This window comes from Nesoenas mayeri (assembly GCF_963082525.1).
Source record: "Nesoenas mayeri genome assembly, chromosome: 4".
NCBI classification, from domain to species: Eukaryota; Metazoa; Chordata; class Aves; order Columbiformes; family Columbidae; genus Nesoenas; species Nesoenas mayeri.
The window spans coordinates 9,057,487-9,082,047 of NC_137540.1; the positions used below are offsets into that span (position 1 = coordinate 9,057,487).

At 39.6% G+C, this 24,561-nt stretch overlaps 1 protein-coding gene across 1 annotated transcript in view; it reads left to right on the top strand.

The window, feature by feature from the left end:
- The window catches only part of ANK2 (ankyrin 2), a gene marked incomplete at both ends in the record, with an annotated part of 244,068 nt that extends 219,756 nt beyond the window's left edge, over window positions 1–24,312 (top strand). The window contains 12 exons of the mRNA XM_080343437.1: window positions 1,409–7,165; window positions 8,474–8,548; window positions 9,842–9,973; window positions 10,490–10,636; window positions 11,926–12,208; window positions 14,548–14,833; window positions 16,576–16,668; window positions 17,092–17,175; window positions 18,772–18,936; window positions 20,296–20,478; window positions 21,880–21,971; window positions 24,129–24,312. Coding sequence (XP_080199563.1) covers window positions 1,409–7,165; window positions 8,474–8,548; window positions 9,842–9,973; window positions 10,490–10,636; window positions 11,926–12,208; window positions 14,548–14,833; window positions 16,576–16,668; window positions 17,092–17,175; window positions 18,772–18,936; window positions 20,296–20,478; window positions 21,880–21,971; window positions 24,129–24,312 — 7,481 coding nt within the window. The remainder of the gene's footprint in view (window positions 1–1,408; window positions 7,166–8,473; window positions 8,549–9,841; window positions 9,974–10,489; window positions 10,637–11,925; window positions 12,209–14,547; window positions 14,834–16,575; window positions 16,669–17,091; window positions 17,176–18,771; window positions 18,937–20,295; window positions 20,479–21,879; window positions 21,972–24,128) is intronic.
- Window positions 24,313–24,561: the final 249 nt, after the last annotated feature.

Genomic DNA, 24,561 nt, shown 5'->3' on the forward strand with positions numbered 1-24,561 from the left:
AACTAATGTACAGCACCAACATTCAGCATTCATTACATACAAGAGAATAGTGTAGAAAAGAGGATATTTTTACAAAGAAATACAGATAATTAAATATTGAGTAGCTTCTCCTTATTTGCATTAATACTTGGACTTTCAGACTGGAGTGCAGCAATGTGTCAAGTTTTGTGTGATGTGCTACCTTTAAAAGCAAAATGTACAGTTATAATTTCTAAGCATTGCATTCTGTTCATAACTTGCTTCAGTCCTCCCATGTTTCATTCTGTTCAATATACGTTTTCTAGTAGTCCTTCCTGAAATTAAATATTCCCAGCAGGCAGTTATGGCATAATGGGAATTCAACTTACTATATATTGATTGCACAGATCAGAAAAATATTTCACCACAGTATGTTTTACAATATTTTCATGTATCTTTAATTTATATGATTAATTTTAAAGCTACTGTTTTTAACCGAAGCTACATACCCAGCAGCATTTGCAACACCTTTGCTTTGCATGGAAATAACTTGCCTTACATGAATTGTATGTATGTGTCTAGTGTGACTGTCTCTGATTTTTGGTTGCCATACATTACATTTTTTAAACTTCGAAATCACTTCTGAGTTCATTCACAGTTTTTCTTATTACCTCTCTTTTCCCCTCTGTCTTCTCTTCCCTCAGTCGAATCATTAGTTGTCAATGAGGATGTTCCAAGGAAAGGACCATGCCTCTTAAAACAAAAGAATGTTCGTTTCATTGTTTAGGTGTGAAATCCCCTTAGATGAAATGCCGGTTTGCAGCTGATTCAGATCTCTACATATTTGATCATATTTTAGATTACTGCACAATTACTTTTAACTTTTTATTTTGGTCATTAAGAAAAAAACCTAATGTTAACTCAACGTTATTCTGACAGTTTGCTAACACTGGCTTTCTCTTAGAGGAAATCGACTTTCAATCAGTTCTAATGCTTTCCCCCTTTTTTCTTGTTTATTTTTATTTGAACATTGATCTGTAACATCTGAACAATCTTGAGATGCCTTTGTGTAACTTCACTGTGTTTCTTCTGTTTTTAATTTTAAATTTTGTTGTTTGGTTTGTTTTATTTTTCCTATTTTTTTTTGTTTTCAGTGGTGTCCTGATTTGGTTTGTTGCAGCTTTGATAATGTATGTGTGGTTGTGCTATATTGATACAGTTAAGCAAGTTATTTCCTGCCATTTTCCTTTTCAGTTTTGGTTTGTTTTTTTCCCCGTTAGCTTTGCTTTGCTCTTGTACCCTCAGATTTTGTGGATCCACCATTCCCGGCCCATTTTGTTGACCTTCCTACCACTGCAACCAAAGACTGTCATTTTCAGTCCTGATTACATTTTCCAATCTCTATTTTTGATTTCCATTTTACTTTCAATGTTTTTCATTCGCATCAAAGATGACGAGACAGAGTCTACAGAAACATCTATCCTGAAAAGCCATCTGGTTAATGAAGTCCCTGTGCTAGCCAGTCCAGACCTGTTGTCTGAAGTTTCTGAGATGAAACAAGATTTGATCAAAATGACTGCCATCTTGACAACTGACCCTTCTGATAAATCAGGCTCCATTAAAGTGAAAGATCTTGGTAAACCCACTGAAGAAGAGCCAGGAGAGCCTTTTGAAATAGTTGAAAGAGTGAAAGAAGACTTAGAAAAAGTAAATGAAATTCTAAGAGGTGGTTCCTACACCAGAGAAGAACATGTTTTGCAGAAGTCCCTTTCCAGACAAGAATTTGTAGAGGAAGAATGGGTCATTGTCAGTGATGATGAAATTGAAGAGGCCAGAAGAAATGCTCCTTTAGAAGTCACTGAACCTACCTGTGTAGAAGTCAGGGTAGACGAAGGGACAACAAAAATGGAGAAGCCAGACATGACAGGAGCGGTAGATTACCTTACAGAGGATTTAGAAACATATGTCTCTCTTCATGAGGTACAGCCACAAGGCTTACAAGAAGACTTAGTAGAAGAGAGATTTGAAGCTGTAGTAATAAGCAGGGATTCTGAAAAAGACAGACAAAAACCAGCAACTGAAACAAGTCCACAGGACGAACACAAGCCAGCCTTAGAATTGAAAAAGCCGGTCAGGACAAAATTAAGAGACAAGCCAAAACAAAAGGAAGGCAAGATGCACATCAGTGAAGAAAAACCAAGACTAACAAAGCCCACTTCAGATGTGTCACTAGGTGGAGAACCTGGCTTAACACCAGCAGCTGCTCCTGAGGCTAAAGCTGTATCCCCTGTTATAGAGGAAACTCCTATTGGCTCAATAAAAGATAAAGTTAAAGCTCTTCAGAAACGAGTGGAAGATGAACAAAAAATACGGTCAAAACTACCTGTCAGAGTTCAAACAAGAGAAGGCGCTGCTGAAAAGGCTTCTAAAAAGCCAGTACAAGTCAAAAAACCAGTAGCACACAAAGCACAACCACCTGTTTCACCTTCTTCTAAGACAGAAAGACTTGAAGAGACCATGTCAGTTCGTGAACTGATGAAAGCCTTCCAGTCAGGTCAAGACCCATCCAAGAATATATCTGGACTTTTCGAGCACAAATCTGTCAAACAGAAGCAACAGCCCCCTGAGAAGGAAACAACCCGGAGAAAAACCATTACTTCACAAAGTGAAACAAGGCAAGTATCAAGCCACAAGACAGACAAACAGAAGGACAAACAAAGCACAATATTAAAAGCAGAGAAAGAGCCACAATCAAAAAAAGGAAAGATGCAAATTTCTGCTGTCAAAATTACCAAAAAAACTGTGGGTAAAGACCAAGTGAAGGAACAGAGTAGCAAAAAAACAGCTGAACCTCTTCCTCCAGTTTTTGATGATGAAAGAGCCAAAGATACAGCAGTTGTGAAGGGCAGGACTTCTGATGACCAAGTTGATACTGACTTCCAAATCAGCCCTGACAGAAAAACCTCAACAGACTTTTCAGATGTAATTAAAGAAGAACTGGAGGACAATGACAAATATCAACAGTTCCGACACCTTTCAGTGACAGAGGAGGGAGAGCTGAACCTGGAGCAAGTACTGACTAGTCCTTTCAGTGTTGCTTTCCCCACAGAGTACGTGAAAGACGGATTCCTTCCTGCTCTTTCTCTGCAGAGTGCTGCTTTTGAGGGGAGCTCAGAGAGCCTTAAACACGAAGGTGTGGCTGATTCTCCAGGTAGCCTACTTGATGGAACCCCTCAGATCAGCTCTGAGGACAGTTATAAGCATGAGGGGCTGGCAGAGACTCCAGAAACAAGCCCTGAAAGCCTTTCGTTCTCACCGAAGAAAACCGATGTGCAAATTGAAGAAGCTAAAGGAGCAGCTAAAGCACACACAACAGCAGAAACATGTTCTCGGAAGGAACTCTCTCCAAAGGAAGATAAAAAAGGTATTACTGAAAAACAGCTAGATGCTGTTTCTGAGACTAGCACGTCTCATTCTGAGCATGTGTCAGAAGAGCTTGTACCTACAGCCTCTGAAGAAGAGGCTGATAAACCTAAAGAAAGTAGCTCAGCTTCCATTATGAAAGATATTAGCAGGGATAAAGAATCCAAAACCACTGCACATTTAACTAAGTCTTCTGAAACACATGACACAGCTTTAGAGAAAGAAAAAGATATAACCTGTGAACGCCGTGTTGTCGTTAGAAGTCCCCAGAAATTGGAACTTTCACTTGCTAGCCATGATAGTGAAAGCTTTAGCCCAGTTGCAGATGACTCTTTGGCTATAAGTCATAAAGACTCACTGGAAGCAAGCCCAGTGCTAGAAGATAACTCATCACACAAAACGCCTGATTCTTTGGAGCCCAGTCCTATGAAAGAGTCTCCCTGCCGCGATTCTCTTGAAAGTAGCCCTGTAGAACAAACAGTGAAGGCTGGTATTTTGGGGCAGGGTCCTCTTCAGCCCGTTCTTAGCAAAGGAGACACCTACCCAGAGTTGGCATCGGTGCGTTCCAGGATTCTCCGTGACCCTGAGGGAAGTGCTGATGATGACAGTCTAGAGCAAACATCCCTCATGGAGAGTTCAGGGAAAAGTCCTCTTTCACCTGAAACTCCTAGTTCTGAAGAAATTAGCTATGAAATTACACCTAAGACAGCAGACTCACAGGCACTGTCAAACATACCAAAGTCAGCCATGATCCCTGAAGTCAATGAAGAAGCAGAGGATGATTCAGAAGGTGAACCAAAGAAGAGGTTTACCCCAGAAGAGGAGATGTTTAAAATGGTGACCAAAATTAAAACGTTTGATGAATTAGAACAAGAAGCAAAGCAGAAAAGAGACTACAAAAAGGATTGTAAGCAAGATGAATCTTCTGTAGATGCTGATTCAGAAGCTGCATGTGAAGCTGAAGAATCAGAGTCAACAGCTGTAAAAGAAACAGATATACCTACAGTGGTGACATCTGCTGCTGAATCTAGAAAAAGTTCTTCCTCTTCAGAAAGCGAGCCAGAATTGACTCAGCTGAAAAAAGAAGCCGATTCAGGCCTCTTAATGGAGCCTGTGATCCGAGTGCAGCCACCCTCACCATTACCATCCAGTATCGACTCCAGTTCTAGCCCTGATGAAGGTTTTCAACCCATTGATTCAAAACAGTGCTCTTCCAGGGTAGGTGCAGTTAAAGCAGAACAGGATGAGCCAACAGAAGATGACAAAAAGGAACCATGTACCCTTAGAGGCAGCTGTAAGGCTTCCACAAGAGAATCAGGCACTTGTCATTCTGATGGTTGTGTATCAGCAGAAACCGGTGAATCAAAATGTGACAGTACAGATGACAGTGAGACACTTAGTCCCAGTGCCCCAGTGACACAATTTGGTGGTACTCTGTATCATTCCATTGGTGACAGTTCTCAAAAAGAAGTTCATGCTGAGTCTTCACAAACTCTACCACAATATGATACTACTGAAAAAGATGTCAAAACCACTGCACTGTTACCACACACAGATCTCATTGCTACGGGAGCTGTGTCTGACAAAGTAGGTGATCGTTCTTGTGGACACGGTACCGCTGAGTACTGTGTACCACAAGATTGCAAACTGGCTGAAGATGATACCGCTGACTGTTCTGCTTTGGGAAAAGCAGCTACAGGTTTTGAAACATCTCAAAGAGGTATTTGTGCAGAGGAACCCTTAACAGAGTATTCATCCCTTACCACTGAAACAGTGGAACTTGAAAGTTGTGTAGCAGATGCTGCTGAAAGTAGTGCTCCTTACATAGTAAGCCCTTATGAAAATGTGTCCTCTGAACATTTCTTTACTGACTCTGAAAGTAATGTAGGAGCTGGCAGAAGTCCGCTATCTGGGGAAGACTATTCTGTTGAAGAAGGAAGAGGTCAGACTAGTGAAGCTTTACTTAGCAGAGACCCAGGTAGTGAATATCACTCTTCAGAGGAAGTAGATAAGGAAACAGAGCCAAAACCAGAGGATGCATTTCAGAAAACATCACAAGGGTCTTCAGCATCAGATTCCACAAAATGTGCTGAATCTGCCTTTGAGGATATAAGAGATGAAACAGAGAAATTGATCAGTCAAGTTGTCATCACTAAAACTGATGTGGATTCTGACATGTGGAGTGAAATACGTGAAGATGATGAAGCTTTTGAAGCTCGGGTGAAAGAGGAGGAACAAAAGATATTTGGGTTGATGGTAGACAGGCGATCACAAGGCACAACACCTGATACAACACCAGCCAGAACACCCACCGAAGAAGGGACGCCACTTAGTGAACAAAATCCTTTTCTTTTCCAGGAAGGAAAGTTGTTTGAAATGACTAGAAGTGGAGCCATTGATATGACCAAAAGGAACTATCCAGATGAAAGTTTTCACTTCTTCCAAATGGGGCAGCAGCCTCAGGAAGAAGTTTCTTTGTCTGAAGAAATGAAAGAAGCAGCAGAGGTGGTATCTTCTGAGCTGAAAAGCTCACCAGATCCATTTTCACCTTCAGAATTGGAGGACTCAGATATACAAGAAAAAGAAACATTGAAATACTCACCCCCAGCATCTGAGCCTAGTGATAAATCAGAAGAAATGACAGTTGAAGGTGTCAGCACAGGCACCACGAAAGCAGATCTTAAATCCAGAATTCCAATTAAAATGGGTATTTCAGCTTCTTCAAAATCACCAAAGAAAGAAACTGCTGCCTCGGAAGCTGAGCCCTTCTGCAGAACAGAGACTGACACGGTCGATAGCAGTCAGGTGCCTTGCCCTATCTCTCCTGAGCAGTCTGTAGTAGAAGATGAGTTAGATTTTTCCAAAGTCACTAGATTTGTTTCTTCTGAACGAGGTGATGAGTCCCCAGACTCCTCACCAGAAGAACAGAGATCTGTGATTGAAATCCCTACTGCTCTAATGGAGACAGTGCCTTCTTGTGAAAGCAAATCCAAAATTCCTGTCCGAACGGCTGCTGCTGCATTGCAATCATTGCAACAATGGGAAAACGAGGGTCTTCCTACAGACGGCTTCCTAGACAGTTCGCAGTTTGAAGGAAAAGATGACCAAGCAAAACCAAAGTCTAAAATTCCCGTCAAAACAGCTTCGCAAAAAGCTGAACAACAATACACACACACAGACACATCTGTCCGCAAGCTAGAGTCACCCAAAGCTCTCGACATCACAAGCAAACTACCTATGAAACAAGATAACCGAAGTAAATCTGAATCTGATAGCAGCATTCCCATGGACCCAAAGACTAAACGTTCAATCAAAGCTAGGAGTTACGCAGAGGCAGAAGCAGAGACCAGGGAGAGGGAGAGAGAGATGAAGCTTGAGCTAGACTCAGATGAGGCAACAACAGCAAGACCCAAGGTATTTTCATCACGGTTACCAGTTAAAAGCAGAAGCACTACAGCCTCCCGCAGTGCTTACAGTCCCACAAAAGAAAGTAAGGATCATTTTTTTGACCTTTACAAAAACTCCATAGAATTCTTTGAAGAAATTAGTGATGAAGCTTCTAAATTAGTGGAAAGACTCACGCAGTCAGAGAGAGAACAAGAATTAGTTTCAGATGATGAAAGCAGTAGCGCCCTAGAAGTTTCAGTAATTGAAAATGTGCCATCCAGTGAGACCCAGCAGTCAGTTCCTGAAGACATCTTTGACACCAGACCCATTTGGGATGAGTCTGTAGAGACTCAGATTGAACGTATCCCTGATGAAAATGTCCATGACCATACTGAAGGTATTTGACAACAACTGGGATTCCCTGTGCGACGCATGTCATGAATTAAACTTTTTGTTGTTTTATTTCTGTTTGTTTGATTTCTTTGGTGTGTGTGTGTATGTATGTATACACGTGTAATGCGTGTGGTGTTTTCTTTTAAGCTTTTGGTGGTTGTTGTGCATTTTTTTCCCCTGTGAGTTGTGTTTGTTTTTTTGTGTTGTGTCTGTGTTTTTCTTGTCTATGAAAAAATCTCAAGATTGCAAACCATGAATGCTTATGGGAAGTGTTACCTTAAGAAACTAAAATGCTTCTAAAACTATGTATTGTCTTACCATCAAACTATCACTCAGGTCATGTACATTTTGGCTTTTGGCTTTCCCTGGCCCTATTCTTAGCTATTAATTTTTACTAAAAATCAAATATTTGGGCACTGATTGAAACTGAGACAGGCAAATCCATTTTCTTCTGAGTTATTACACAAAGAAATCTGCAGTGTTTGGGTTTTCCTCTCACCTACTTGTTTATTACTTCTGAGTAGCCATGATGGAAATCCAGTAGCTAAAATGAAACATGCAAATATCATTAACCTTAAGCAATTTTCTGAATCTCAGATATTGCGATCCATGTCTGTATTCAGGGAAAACCAAAACTCAAATTCTGCCATCCTCAGATCAGCTTTGGGGATGGGAGGAACAGTCAGTCTCACTGTTACTGATGTAAGTGAAGACTGGCGAGTGAACATCTGATTTTCCCTTGCCTTCATTGTAAGTATTTTATATCACTCCCTAGTTGAAATAGTCAAAGGCATTTAAATTAGCAATATCTCAAATAGAAACAATAATACGAAGCGCAGTATAGACTGTTTGAACAAACTTTCCCTACTACAGAAAGAACATAATTACAAGCACCAGTCTACATGAGTTTTTCAACCTTGGCATTGACTAAGGAGGCGCGGAAAACTATGGCTCTTCACTTAAACTCTTCAATTTAATGTTAGAATGAAGTTTTACAATAAAATTCTTGGCCCAAATAGGTACAATGAGCACTTCAGTTCTTGTTTAGATTTTCACATGAACACCTGATTTTTTAAATGGAAAAGGCAAATAGTTCTGTGCTTTTTGGAAAAACAAACAAGCGAGTGAGCTAGCTTTTTTTTTTTTTTTTTTTAACCTGGTGATTTACAGTCCTCACTTTATTTGTAACAGCCTCTCTACATTTAGATTACAGCAGTTAGAAAAAAAAGCACTTTCCCTTCTTGGCCTATATCACCTGTGAAAATGGTTCTTAAGATGTAAAAGGCAACTTGTGGCTCTCTTTGACCTTTAGATCAACAGGATGATCAGGAAAGGACAGAGGAAAGGCTGGCCCATATTGCTGATCATCTTGGATTCAGCTGGACAGGTAAAATGCATGTTATCTACTCCAGAGAGAAAGGAGGGGAACATTCCTCACTGTTTTCCTGTTTCTTTCAAATGATTTCCTGATTATCTGAAGATGTTTTATAGAAATATTTCAGTAGCTGTCTTCTGGTATCTATCCCTAGAGCGGTACCATACTCCTGAAAACACACGAGACTCTAGGAGTTAAAGAAGGGTTGCATTTCAGAGAAAAAAAATGTTAACTCCTTGATAGTGAAGATTGTGCTCTATACTGTTTTTATAAGCATCTTCAGAGTATATACAAAATATCACTGGTACTTTTGCTTATTGTTACTCACCTCTTCCTTTCCTGTCCTCTATTTCAACCTACAGAGAAGACTGGAAGCATGTATCACTCATTCCAACATGGATTATCTTGTAATCAGTAGAACTTAGACGTGTGCAATATAACAGATTAGGAATCTGCTGAAAATTTTATATAAAGAAATAGACAGTTCAGAACACAAAACTAGAAATAAATGGATGCTCAACAAAGTAGCCTTTAATGTTTCATAGTGTTTTAGAGAGGGCGGGCTACTGCACCTGCATAAATATTTCTGTCTTAGATTATAGTAAAGATTACTGTGTCAAATGTTACTTTGGGGGATAAACTAGTAGTTGTTTTTTGTTCAAACTTATTTGTGTACATAAGATTTTAATCTATATTTGTTGAAATTTACAGTTGCACCAGTTCACAAGCCAGCCTGGAAATAAGTTTATCTTGGGCTTTGGGGTTAGGGTTACCTCTGCCTTGTTAAAACATTACATCCTTGACACCCTCCAAAGTCATGTTCATGCCATTATAGTGATAATGACAGTGGAACAGAGTATGAATCCTTCTTTGTGAAAGAAGCAGAAATCTGGACACCAGCAATACCAGTAGGAGTCTCATATTTTCTCTATGGCTTTATCTGATTTGATGACCTGCTTCAAGAGCTGCATCTTAGTTAGTGATGGCAAGAAAGCTGTTCCTCATTCTGGGCACAATAAAGATGTTACAGCCTATTAAACCATTTCTCTTTTCCGGACTGCAGTCTATGCTGTATCAGAAAGACATCAGTTATTCTTAGTTTCACATATTTGATTCTCAACTGTGATTCATGAACATTTACTTTTCTGTAAATGAAAAAAGTCCAGGGGAGTGGTAGTATTGTGCTTTAATCTAGCCCTATGAAATGCCATTGCTTAAATGAATTCTTTTACTAGTTTGTAATCCACTTTGCTGCAGGGAAGAAGAAAAAAAAGACATCTTTACAGACATGGATTTCTTTTTCAGAGCTTGCAAGAGAACTGGATTTCACAGAAGAGCAAATTCACCAGATCCGAATTGAAAATCCTAATTCACTTCAAGACCAGAGCCATGCACTTCTCAAATACTGGCTTGAAAGGGATGGGAAACATGCAACAGGTTTGTTTCCAGTTGTAGTACTTATAACTGTCTCCAATTTACTAGTTAAGGCAACAGATGTATGTTATAATCACAAAAAGAAAACTAAGGTCAAAATTAGGCTATAGTAAGAATGTCCATGGGTTGTACTTCAATTTTTTTTAAGCTGCTCTGTATAACATGGCACATCATAGAATCCTCAGAGAAGATAGTTTAATCTTGTTCATTCAGAGGGCAAGACAGAACATCTTACAGCAAAGTAAGGGTGGAAGAACACTCAGGCCTCTTTTTCCTAAACTGAAAAATATTTGGGAAAACAAACTGGTTAAAGGAAAAAACAAAAGTAGTGGTAATTTCATAGGCAGCCCTTCAGTTAATTTTAGATTTTACATAGCAGTGCATCTAAATGCATCTGTATTTTACGCAGGATATTTTATTGCTCATTACCCTATATATGTCCCCATCATATGGAAAACAGAAGGGAGAGGGCATGTGAAATCATTAACTCAGCTACATGGTGTTGTTCTAATGCCACAGATACAAATCTTACCCAATGTCTTACAAAAATCAACCGAATGGATATTGTTCACCTAATGGAGACCAGCGGCATAGACTCCATGCAGGTCCACGGCGCTCGCACGTACGCAGAAATTGAACAAACAATAGGACTGGACCACAGTGAAGGTAAATGGCTCCTGATCCAGGTTCCCTCCTCCAAGCACTAGCTTCTGTTCTGAAATGTTTGAGTACAATAATCTATTAGCTCTTATGACTGAGCACTAGAATCTAATTTTGAAGACATGGACAATACAGATGAACGCAAGCGTGACATCGCACGAGTCGCTACTTCACCAGGTACAAGGTCTCTGCATTAGCTGATTCTTATAAACCAAATGAAGGAAAGTTCATTTGGAAAATGAAATTTGCAGGAAGGAAATTTGCAGAAACTACTGCAAATACTTACACCCGGTTTATTGGGGTTTTTTTGCTTATACAAGTACTCCCATAACAGTTAAGAAGGTCGCATTAGGATTTCACCACAATTTGTAGAAGGAAAACTACTTCATGCTTTGGAAAAACTTTTGGGTTCAAGTATCCAGGATATTTATAATTCTGCTATGCTACCGTTGGATTTCTTAAGTTTGAAAGTCCAGTAGATTAGATCAATGGTTGTAAACTAAAGAAACACCTCCAAATTATATGAAATAAAATTCTCTTTTCGGGAAGTGATACTTTTACATCCTTAACTAAGTATTGAACTAGTAGCTTGATATAATGTCCCAGCTTTAGGATAATGTAGAAACAGAAGGTTATTTGCTATAGTTAGCATTTTAATATCACAGCTGATTAGTTTAAGAATGTTAACCTCAATGTTCAGCACAAGGAGTTATGTTTTTCTCCAAGCTATTCTTCAGAGCTCCATAGATTCCTAGTGAATGTGGTCAGTAAGCAAAACAAAAGCTCAAGCTTGTGACTTTGGAGCCTGTGCAAAAGAAATGCATATGTTATTTTACATTTTTTGCAGAATGAGAACACTCATTTTGAGATTAGGGGTAGGAGGTGGGTAGATTTGTTTATATGCTTTGAAGCACTTAAATTAACTAGTTCTTTCCTAGCCCTGTATTAATTTCTCTGTCCATACTTGTGTAGTTATTTTTCGCATAAGCAGATGGATGGGATGGGGGGGAAGTCACTAAAACCTGTCCTAGTCTGCTGGAAAAAACTGTTGTGAAACTTCTTTCATACTTCAAAGGTTTCAAGATTAATTACTGTAGGTAAATTTCTGAGTAAATTTTATTTTGCCGCTTACTGTCAAGATGGATTTTTTTGGTGTCCTCTTCTACTCAAGATGTCTAAAAGTTTCAGGTACTGTGTTCCATCCAGGATTTTTAAGTGTACAAGGAGAATGAAAAGGGTTTCCTGCATTCTAGAAAGATCTGTAATGACATTTCTCATCTCTCTGTTTTTTAAAGGGTTTTCTGCACTGCCAGAAGAACTGTACAGTTCAAGACATAAGCAAGAAGAACACCACAGAATATCTAAAGACAGTGACCCAACTGAACACCCTCCTATTGTCTCTGAGGAAGACGTGTCTGTCAGTTATTCTCCTTTTCAGGACAGTACTCCCAGGAGCGAGGCAGAGCTATCAATGCCTGAGCTCCTGAGACAAGCACATAAGGAACAAGTAGAAGCTGAATTCTCAGGGAAACCCCAAGATGTGCCAGAAAAAACATCTGCTTCACAACATGAATATTTGTGAGTGTCAAAAGACTGGAACAAAACCTATATGGAACAGATTATCTCTTTGTGTAATAAGAGGATTTTACAGTTTTCTTTTAAACATTTGAACTCACTAGAATTTTCCTCCAGTTGTCCACACCAGTTCATTAACTGCTACTGCAGGTAATGAAAACTTTTTAATCCATGCGGAGGAGCCTTCAGGATTGGGAGAGAAACTTCATTTCTCACTGTGACCCTAAAGCAATAATCTGGTCTAGTACACATGAAAGATAAAGGATAATGTAAAGATGGAATTTTTTTTTTTCCAAACTGTGTATATTTTTCATATATTAGATGGCAAGTAATGTTAAACTTAATGGAATTAACACTAGAGGGACCTTTCTTCAACTTCAGGATGGCTTTTTCAATTGAGACAAAAATTTTCCAACTTAATCATTACTTACAAAACTCATAACCACACATTAGCAAGTAGATCTTAAAAAGTAAATTTCATACGATCAAAAAACAGAAACAGGGTTTTATACAGATGTGACAAAGTACTTCAGGGAACAACACATGATAATGTATAGATTCAGAAGACCTGCATTAGCAAAGCTTTGAATTCTGATTTGGTGCTGTCGGTGGGGTTGGTTTCATTTATTTGCAAAGGAGCTTGAAAAGAGTCAAGTTTCTTTCTTCATCCCTAATGATGTGCCCACACCAAGAACTCAATGGAGAGTTGATTCAGGTATTCATAGGCTGGCAAAATATCAAGGATCCCCTTCCTAAGGAGTGATTTCCTGAGCGCAATTAGCTTTGATGCAGAGACGCAGCTCTGAGCAATCAAAGTGAAGCTGAGTCTGCCAAATGGTCTTTTAGGGGGAATCTTTTGCTCAGGATGTGCTTTACACCCAAGAGAGAGTATGGAAAACGACATCTAAGGTAGAGGATTTATGTTCCACTGATAGGCAAAAATACCTATACATCCTAAGGATTCGCATGAGAAAAATGAATGTTTTTGAGGAATAGAGAATACATTTGAGACAATATTGCCAATACTAAATAAAAGAGTAGTGATAACAGGGGAATATCACTATACTTCCTATCTAGTTTGAACTAGGAAGAAAATTGGGCTGGATTTACATAGCTGATAAGGAACAGATACTAAAAGGAATTATACAATAATAAGTATGGCCTGCTGAATGGGGAAAAAATGCTGGATCAATACTGTTTAACTTTTATACTACAATGGAATGTTTTCTTACTTTGGAACACAATCGTATGAAGGGCAATAGTTGGGGGGGAGCACAACAAATTGTCAAACCCTGAGTTGTGCCGGGAAAAAACCAAACATATACAGGCAAGTTAATGAACTCATGTTGCTATTACTGTTATCTACTCAGGGGATTGGTTATGGAGAAGAGAATCTGGACTCCTATTATTAAAATTTAATTATGTCCCCAGTTAATTTTTAGGATGAGGGAGGAAAAAAAAAAAATCAAGTCTGTAGATGCCAGCTCTGAAGCATCTCAGAAATTTCAGAAGTGAAAGATTTCATTTTTGCAGGCTCACTATTTTTCAGGCTGTAATTCCACCAGTTTTGATATAGTTGATTTTTGATTCTCTTTACTGATATACATGAAAAGAGAAAAGTCAGCCTCAGAAAAAGATTCCAGGCAGCGAAGCGGGTAATGTTTTCACAATTAGTATAAATCAGAAGTGACCTTTTTAAAGCTATATACGTGATAAAACTCAGATGAAAGTTGGCTTAATATCTGAAGTCACTATTATTCACCCACATGCAAGAAAACAATATTGCATGTATATGTGCTTTAATATATGTATTTCTTTATGTAACATAAGTAATAATACATTTAAATAACTTGGAGCAGCAACTAAATCATAACAACGCTCAACAGTGAAAATAACTTTATAAACAAAGTAAGATTCCCTACTAAATTTCTGCTTGGTAAGGCTCCAACATTTGACGTAAATGTTGGTCTCTCCTCACCTGCATACCATGTAATTAATGTAATATGTGCCTGACATCCATCTGCAGTGATCCAGTCTCTGTCTGCCCACCCCCGAAAAAAACCAAACCAAAACAAAATAAAGGTAATATGTACATTGGTGTGGGCACAGGTGACAGCCAAGCTCACACAAGTCCTTTACAAAGACCAAGTTTTGCAGAACTGGGTGTAATGTCTGGACATCCATTTGAAGACTTTCTTAGTCTCTGGAGTTATTGTCAAGGACTATCAGTTATTTCTAGACTTTGCTATTGATAACAATATTTCATCAGCACATAATGTTCTATTTATGGAAGCTGGAAAGGATTGTGTGGTAGTAACTTTCCTTGAACCTGTAATTCACAGTGTCACAACTCTGGGAACAGAGCAGTCCACAGCATCAGTAACTGGAAAAGCAGCAAGCGAAAAATCTGCGCACTTCCATATGGCAAAGGAAGAGAAAGAAAAACCATCCCCACAGCCCCCATCATCTGCTCAGAGAGGTGACTCTCCCATCATCCAAGAGCCTGAGGACCCCCAGCTCCACCAGGATGACCTCTCTCCAAAGAGAACTAGTCTAGTGATAGTGGAGTCAACTGATGAGCAGACAGAAAAGTTTGGAAGAGGCTATGAAGAGGAATCCATAGAAAAGGTAAATACCAACTTTGCCTCAAAGTTTTATGTCTCATTCTTTAAGATAGGAATATTTTTAATGAGCCTAATTAGTCCCCATCTGCAACAGAGTCTCTCTCCTTTGTCTGTGCTTACAAGGCTAGCTATAGTCATTTGTATAGAGGTTTTGAAAGCTTAAGCAAAAGCCAGATCCTGAAGTCTAGACTGTAATTCTGGTTCTGCTACCCTTATTGGTCCTTTGGTCTGAAACTTATGTCCACACATGTAAGAGAGAATTAGTGTAAATTACAGGTACAGAAACAAACTATGTGCAAGTGAGAGCTGAAAAACAAAAGTAATGAAAACCAAAGAAATAATGATAAAAGCTTGTGAAGAAATGCAAGAGTAGCCCAGAGCAGCACGAAGAATGACATGAAAAATACCGTGAAATTAGTGAGATGGAAAAGAGACAGCAGGATGTATGTTGCAGAGCACTATGATGTACTAGAAGAAAAGAACTTGAGAATGGTGTTTATGTAGCATGCAGGTAGTAAAGAGAAATGGAGACAGGAGACGGAAGACAGTTGTGTAAGACAAAGGAACCTTATTGCAATGTTTGGAGAAGGGAAGATGTCAAGAGGCAATAAAAGAAAACAACTATATGGCTCTCAGTGGGGAATTTAAATTACTTCAAGAACGTTCAAGAATAAACAGCATTCTTTGCCCATCCTAAGTAGGAGAAAAGGAGAAGGCATAATTGGGCAAAAAAATAGTCTCACCAGTGAAGCTGGAGCAGAAAAAGCACAGTTCTATTCAAGCAGGAATAATTTCCTGTTTTGACATTCACCTAGAACCAGGTTCTTCTTTCTTTGCTGTAAATGTACCACCTCTGGAATTAAAAGTTTCAGGGATCTGCCTCTGGGATCTCAGAAAAAGGTTGACTATGAAGTGTGGAGGATGATGCAAATGTTGAGAGATCAGCTACAATAGGGTCAATACAGTGGCTGCTGTAGAAGAGGCTGCCCCCAAAGATAACATACTCTTTTTTTCCCCAGCAGTTCTTTTATTAAACTAAACCAGCAAAAACTAGCACTGCTAAAAAGAAACAACCTCCTTCCTCATTTATTTTCCCCTTTATGCTTTTATACTGCTGATATTTCACAAGTATTATTTTCAGCTTCTCTTGCCTTCTGAACTCTTCATGTAAACATTTCATTCTTCCCAATGCAGGAGCAAGAAGAGCTTCAACAGTTATAACTAGTTTTCTTGCTCTTTCCAGTGCAAGGCTTTTGATACATTGTTCTCTAGTTAAAACTGTTTACTCATTGTCTATATGCTGCACTGTGCATTTACCGCTATGGGGGATTAAAAGGCTTTAATCTAATCTTCTGTGCAATCAATACTGAAACCATATGCGATACGTATGAATTCCAGAGATGGTGTTAGTAATACCTTCTAGTCCACCTGCAGCCATGGCTGCCACAAACTTCAGGCTTGTCACTGGCAACCTTAAGAGCACTAAGATCACCAAAAGCATCCTATAGGATTAGTACCACAAAGATTCATCCTCCTTTTTTCAATATGCTAATGAACAGCTAATGTATAGTCAAGTGGCCAAAGCCTCCAGCCCCGCATCAGTGTTCAGCAGACTGAAGTCACGTAAGAGGCCAAAATCCTAAAAGCAGAACTTTTCAGAAGTGAAGGTGGTTTTAGATAAAGACAGAACCTGTAAGTACTACTAGAACCCTATACAACAGAGCACTGGTTCCATGCTTCCTCTAGGAAGTAGCAGAGGAGTTAGGTGGGCTGGAGACCAGCTCGGAGGACGAGGAGATGGTAACCACCAGGGTCATTCGTCGCCGGGTGATTATTCAGGTACTGAGTGTTGAAGGATGGCACGAGCCGGGGGTGACTGGGCCTGGTGGCACCTTGAGGCATGCTGCTGGGACCCCGCTTGGCTGGGATTGCACCTGAAGCTGGAATGCTCCTCATAAGCCATTCTAACACCTTTTCTTGAAGGGAGGCTTGTGGTACTACTGCTAACCCAACTCTAAACTCCATGAGATGCCTCCGTAGGAGGAGGACAAAGACTTCTCACCCCCATGAATGACACAGTCAACTAACAAATATTTGCCCGTCCATTGTGGCATTAGTTTTTTGTGTGTGTCTAAGTATTTATTTGCAGAATTTTCTAACCTTTTGCTGTTGTTTTTGTTCTTTAACCAATTAACCGATTTTAAAATTAAAGTTCCCTATGTGAAGGATTTGCTTCATAAAACTTCATTCTTTGTCATACAGGCTGATAGTATGCCTGAAATGCCACCAGAAACAGTCACAGAAGAGCAATATACAGATGAACATGGCCACACAGTGGTAAAGAAGGTACTGTCAGTTATGCCCCTTGCTACCTTCTTACTGTCCTATAAAGTGAAGCATAAATACAGCCACATACGTGCCTATTTTTTTTTGTGAAGGGGCAGGACTTAAGAGTAGAGCATGGAAGGAACCAGAATTTCTGTTAATGAGAAATTCCAAGATGTGAAGATTTGTTGTGATTTGCAAGATCATTCCATTTCAGAGTTTATAACCTAACGTGGCATATTAATATTTTGTTAATTTTTCCACTTACAACCCATGAAAATTCTGCATAGATCCACATTTCTGAGAAAAAGTTAAAAAAAACCCAACCAACCAACACTCCCAATAAATGTAACACACCATGACAATTTTATCTAAGATCATGTTTGCTCATGTTAATTAAAGTAATAGGCAGGTTTGCAAGAGCCAGATAAATCCAGACTTCAGATCTTCAAAATCCCCACTCAGCTTTGCCTGAACAGGTTCCTGAATTTCCATATCTGTACATAGAGTTCAATTTTTATGACACAAAAAAATATGGGGCGTACTTACTATGTGATGGCTTCATAAAATAAACATTTTTAGACCATGCTTACAAAGTGAATTCTGCACAGCACAAAGGTGGAAGAGGAACTTCTATGCTCCTTGCTTCATCTGACGATTCAGTGCTTAGGGAATTGGTCTAGGACTTGGCTGAATTCTGCTGTCTCTCAAGAGAACTTCACAGACGCTCAGCTGGATAGCGTGTCTCTGGAAGCTGTTTGAATTCAAGTAACGCCAGCCAAATATTCCTGGGCACATTGCGCAAGAGTGAGCATGACTGTATTCTTCTGGGTAGGTCCATGCCTGGAGGGCACTACCCCCTCCTCTGTGACTCTTAAATATAAGTGACACAGTCTGAATGACCATCACAGCAAATAAGCTTTTGGACAAAGCAGGTGGTGACTGTCAAAAAAGGCTGGGAAGGTTGTATGAAAATGTAGAGTTCCGGTCACACACAGAGGGATGTGTATGCATCATCATGAGAAATTTATCCTGAACCCTATAATTCTTTGCTGCCCCTCTTTCTTTGGCTTTCTTTGCCTAGAAAGCTTAAGCACCCGTTTAGTCTCTTAGGTTGGTTAATTCTAGCTCACTAGCTCAGCAGTGGTTAGTACCATCAGTGTTACAATGTGATGTCCAAGTCCCTCTGTGAACCTAGTTCTAAGCATTAGGTAGCCAAGCTGATAACCTCGATACTTTCAGAAGCCTTTCGGAAATGCCACTCTGAAAACGTTTTCTAGCAGTTGTGCATTTGTAAAGTATGTCTGCTCTCTAAAATACTATACATCTTTTTCCTAATAATAACTACTACTTTAGAGAATCATTCCAATATCTATATTGTGTCCACTTGTGAAGTCAGTTTATGGAAGCTTTGCTGTGTGGTAACCTAAGTAGGGTGAACACATCAACTGGCAGCTTTACTACAGGTGTACATGTTAAAGACTAAAACAATGAACCATCTAGGTAGGTTTGTGTAGGAAAAAAGATGCTGTTTGAGTAGAAAATACTATATGGAGAATAAGAAGGAATATGTCATTGTTAATTCTTTCAGGACAAAGTTCTATTTAATTCCTTCAGGTCACTAGAAAGATCATCCGGCGCTATGTTTCTCCAGATGGCACAGAGAAAGAGGAAATCCTAATGCAAGGAGCACCACAAACACCTGTCACAGTTGAAGAGGGAGATGCCTACTCCAAAGTTGTAAAACGGGTTGTGCTGAAGAGCGAGAGTGAACAGTCCGAGGTCAGATAATCTACTTTGCAATCATACAAAGCAGCAAAACACCAGCAGCGTACTTAGTAACTACATCTTACTCATGCCAACAACATTCAGTTTTGAATTATACTTTTAGAAGTTTTATTGTAGAGGGAAAGGCTGGGGGTGGGAAGGCTGTCAGGGAAAATGGGAAGTTTTCTCTGAAAATAGGTCAGGATACAGATTCTGTGATTTATGAGAAGTACCAAATTCATAAAGAAAGTAGGTTTGTACTAAAATGACATATAGATGAATGGCAGATCTGTATTTGTTAGTATACCTCTTACTCTGATAAGAAAATTAGCGAACATTGTAATGAGGTTCTCTCATGCTCTCCAGGTTTCTACAACTAAATCCTTCTAAAACTATACAGTTATATGAGGTTTAAATTAGCAGAGTGTTCTTTGCTTTGAAGGGAGTAAAAAAAAATGTATTACTTCCATGCAGACTGTAGAGCCAGGTAATTAAAAAGAAAAGAACAACCTGAAAAAGTAAGTGCTTTTCAGTTTATCTTTTCCTGCCTTAGGACATTTGTGTCAGCACAACGAAGGTCAGAAGCCAGTAACAGAGGTCGCTTTCAGAAGTACTGCAGTTGAAAGCGACATTTAACAACCAATCATTAGAAATGCTAAGACAACAATTAATTCTGGCAAGAGAGAGCAGCAATCATCAGAATTAGTTCTCTAGGAGTAACAAGGAAACAAATTCTTTTTAGTCAGCTGACCACACCAGAGCTACTCTGTATCATACAGAACCCACCATATATGCTAAATAAGTATTTTGCCAAAAATCACGATTGTCACTTTCACAAGGCTTTCTAAAATTCTAGTTTGTTGCTCCTGTAAGAGTTCCTTGGTTTTACAAGTGTGACTCATCTCTCAAAAGACTATCTTAAAATTAAGATATGACTGATACCACTAATTGGTACTACCTGTGTGAACACAGCGAGGATTCACAGCAAGAAGTCCACTTGTCACTTGGTGTAACAACTTGGTGCCAGTAGGGCAGCCCGTGCTGTGGTGGAGGGTGCCAAAATCTCCGCTACCCTCAGGCAAGTTCAGGTTCCAGAAGCAGTTTTTGCCCTGCCAGCATAAAGCTGCTCAGTGGAATAAGTTATTCAGGGGCGTTCCTGCTGTCTGAACTAGCAGGTGTCTTACAACGTCTTGTTCTGGAGCTGTAAAGCAGGTAATAAAATGTGCACTCAGTATTTTGATGTGTACACATAGAAAGTGAGACACTTCTTATATGCTTGTTCTCTATGGCAATGATTAAGAAAGGGTGATGGAGTAACTAAAAGCTCCATTATGTAAATCATATCCAATATACTTCTGCTTTCTAACCTTCCAGGTGACCTTGTCTGAACCCGCTGTTGTGCCCAGTGCCTCCAAATTCCAGTCTGAACCAGTGGAAGGCCGGAAGGTCAGCAAAGTCATCAAGACCACTGTAGTGCAAGGAGAGAGAACGGAGAAACATCTGGGGGATGCTCGCTTAGCTACTGATCTTCCGTCAGCCAAAGAGGACTTTGAAGAGGTAAAAATGCCTTTTAACTATAAATGCTACACAGGTGTCACAACATACATTGATACAAATTCTACTCTACTGGGAGTTTTTTTGGTGGAGGATCATACTCAACTACTGAGTGTAAACTTCAGTTGTTATAGTCAGTCCTAAAAAGATTAGTATGTAAAGCATGTGTGGGGAAAGCTAACATTACAGAATTAGCTCTGAAACATTTTAAGATTCCAAAACCTATGGAGTCTTTAAGTGAAGTTGTTAGAAATCGTATGTGTGGTTACTGTTAAAAAATTGTTTATTCATATGTTACCACATATGGAGCTAATTTTAAAAATGGATACAGTTAAGTCTAATCTCTGAGTAGCTGATGTATTTATCCTCAAAATGAAAAAATAGCTACCAAGCTAATGAAGGACCTTTCTTGGTTTTATGCTTTTTGTGATCAGTGTAGACATTGCAGTAATAGGAAAGGTATATTGCATTAATACAGCTTTTTCTATGAGGAACTGATAGCACTTCACTCTTACTCTATTTTATTGTCCCTTCGAATAACATGTGTAAAACACATCTTAAAGATTCATGTGGATAAAAGTTCTGCATCATTAGGTGCAATATAAGTACTTTTTTTTTAATTTGACAAAATATCATATAAAAGCATAGATGCAAAAATGTCATGGCCTGGATGTTTTCTGCTGTCCAATGGTATTACATCTTGCAGGAAGACAAGCAGCACTAAGCTTTTAGATTGAAATGCCAAATTTCCCCTTATGAATACAGGCCCAGCAGCCAGATTCTTCTGCCATCACAACAACAAAACAAGCAGCAAAACCAGGTTCAAATGGGTTCATGTATGGGTTCAAAGAAATGGCTTGGGAAATAACACGCTTTTGTCAAGAAGCCCATGGAAGATAACACAGACATATCCAGCCAAAATGAAAATGTAGCCTTTTTCATCTGTTTTTCTGTTGTATACCTGTATTCTCTATGTATACCCATCTATGTACTGCTGGCAGTAAGAACAGGCAGCACAAGGTGACAGGTGGAACAGCTATCAGAGTATTTTCTGTGACAGGAAAAAGGTGACCGTAGCAGCTGTCATCAATAGATACAAAGGATGAGTTCTGCAGTGTGGTACTCCAGGGCCTCAAGTTGAGCAACTTCAAAGTTGGAGAGAAAGTACCAAAACATACTTCAGTACAATTATTAGTAAAATGAAACTATCCTATACAAGAAACTATAACTGATCTGCACATTTGAGGAATGTTTGAAAGGATGCAAATGGCAGGCAGATGCTTCTCTTATTTCTCTGTTCACAATTTTCTCAGTATTCAACTTCATTAATTATAGTGCTAAAGTATGAAGAGCAATTATTCTCTAAGTTTTTGTTTTAATTTGAAGTTTATGTTTTTATTTGAGGCTTTGAGCTATACAGGTAACAAAATGAAAGTCCAACTTCCCACCTTAGTAGAGAAAGAAATAATGAAAGAGGACGGATCGATTATTAAAAGGTTTGGCTTGGCATGTCAATGAACTGTTACTAGAAAAGGATTAACAAACTCATTATAAATAAGGGGATTTAAGTGAGTGTCTGAAGTGAAACTACTGGCAGCATCTAAGGCTTTATTTCCAAAAGTACTAAAGACTCCTACTAACATTATCTTTCAGGAAGGGATAGATCTGCATTCACTTGAAAAGACTTGGTCACTGGGGGTGTGGTGGGTCCAGCCTGGCCAGCAGCCACGCACCACGCAGCTGCTCCCTCCCCTCCTCCTGCCCCACCGTGGGGCAGGGGAGAGATGGAAGAGCAAAAGTGAGAAAACTCATGAGTTGGGTAAAGACAGGTTAATAAGTGAAAGAACGAGAGAACAACCACATAAGTGATGGAAATGCAATCACTCACCAGCTCCCACAAGCAGACTGCTCAGAGACTGGCTAGGTATCAATGGTCACCTTGGAAGATATAACCCCCTGCATACCCCCATCTTCTTCCTCTGCCCTGTTTATTTATTGCCAAGCATGATGGTATGTATTACAGAACATCCTTTGGCCAGTTTGGGGCAGCTGTCCTGGCTGTTTGCCCTCCAGCTTCTTGCCAGCCACCCCCAGCCTACTCACCAAGCAGGGCAGTGGGGGGAAAAAAGATAAAGTCTCAATGCTGTGTAAGTGCAGTGGGAAATAGCCAAAGCAGTGGTCTGTTATTGCCACTGTTTCAGACACAAACAGAAAACAGCACAGCAGGCAGGCTGCTGTGAAGGGAGGTAACTGCACCCTGGCTAGAATAAGTACTAAGGTGGGGCGGGGGGGGGAAATCACTGCCTGGATGGTTTCCATAGGAGGCCATACAAGAATAATGGTGTGATTCACAGATAACATGAATCAAGGTTACATCAAAAATAGTTTTTCATACCAGTTGACTCTGTTATCAGTTGACAATTTGAACATTATCAAAATAGAGATTATATCAAAATAATATATATCTGATATATGGAGATGGATAGATATATATAGATACATGCATGTGACAGTTGAGCCTTATGAAGAATGAGGCAGGGCAGATAGGAAAGTATTTTGCTGTACAGAAGTACAGCAAGTGTATTAATTTCTACCACACAACTTGAGCCAAGGCTGCTACAAGCCTTTTCTTTCAGACCATTTGTATTGACAGTGGCCATCAAGATAGTAAAGCCAGTGTTAGTATTTGAAATAACATCCTGACCAAACTGTGTACGTAATTGTAACAAGCTGTAATTGGTATCCCAGTTCACTGGGATGGAAGCCCCTACGAGCTGCAAACACATACCAGACCAGAGTGAGCAGGATGGCGTCACAACAACACACTGAGAGCCCAGAGACCTGCTGCATCCACTTTTGGATGAAGAACACACATTCTTGTCCAAGTGCACCATCCAACAGAGGGACCTTTTGGTCATTCAGGTCAAATTAAGAAGTGTCAGTTGGCTGATAGAAATCAGTCTATTCCTGGCTGAGCACTCAGGAATTTCCACGTGTCCTTGGGCTTCCCATGGTCCTCTCTCAAGGACACTGACCAAAAATTTGGCTTCTGGGTAAAGTTAAGCAAGAGCCACCCAGCTGTCCTGTGACAACTACATTTATTTGCCTAGATCTGGAAGGGAGGTGGTGAGGTTTAAGATTTTGACCTAGGTGAGTGAGACAGTTCCAGCGAGGTAAGAAAGTAATTAACGGAACAGTTTAGGGCACTAGATTGCCATGAATGTAGCTTTAATGGCTGGCAGAAGTGAGACTTGTTCACAAGTAAGTGTTTGAGAACTTAATCAGCTTAAAAGACTACTGTACAGGATAACTCCGCATGTTCAAACTAAATATAGCAAATAGAAAGTCTTGTGTGAATTTCAACATATGCTGCATGTCTGTGTGATGGCATGTTTTTGCTGGGCATCTAAAACATATAGCATATAGAGATGACTTGCTATTACTTTACATTACGAAAGCTAGTTAAAGCAGTAGTGTGTTGTATTCAGAATGTATAGAGATTATCTTACCTAAGTAGCTGGCTTAAACTGCCAGCTACAGTTCTTCTCATGTTATTTTCAAAGAGCGAGCCTTAAAACGGCAGCAAAAAGGGAACATTTTTAGAACCTCTCAGGGACTGTGGGCTTTTAACAAAAGTTCTCTCCTTTTTTTAGGACAATGCTGAGTAAAGCCAACACACAGAAGAGGACTGTGATGAAGGATCGGTATGGGAAACACGTTCACATAGAAGAGGTGGAAGACACACCAGAAGCGCTACCACAGGATGACCTCCAACATGACCTCCAGCAGCTTCTTAGACACTTCTGCAAAGAGGACTGGGAACAGGAGGCAAAGTGAGAAGCTGCTACCCCTCAACATCACCACATAACCATCCATCCAGTATGCAGCATTCATCTTGTCTAGGTGTAGACATTATTACCTACATAATCACTGGAAGACACTGCCATTTCTACTTGTGCAGATGCAGTGAATTCATTTCTTCCCCCCGTATCTGATTTTGGGTTTTTGTTATTTTTTTACCCTGTAAGCTAATTTGTGACCAAAGATAGCATCCTTCATTCAGGATGATTTATCCACCGAATCGTC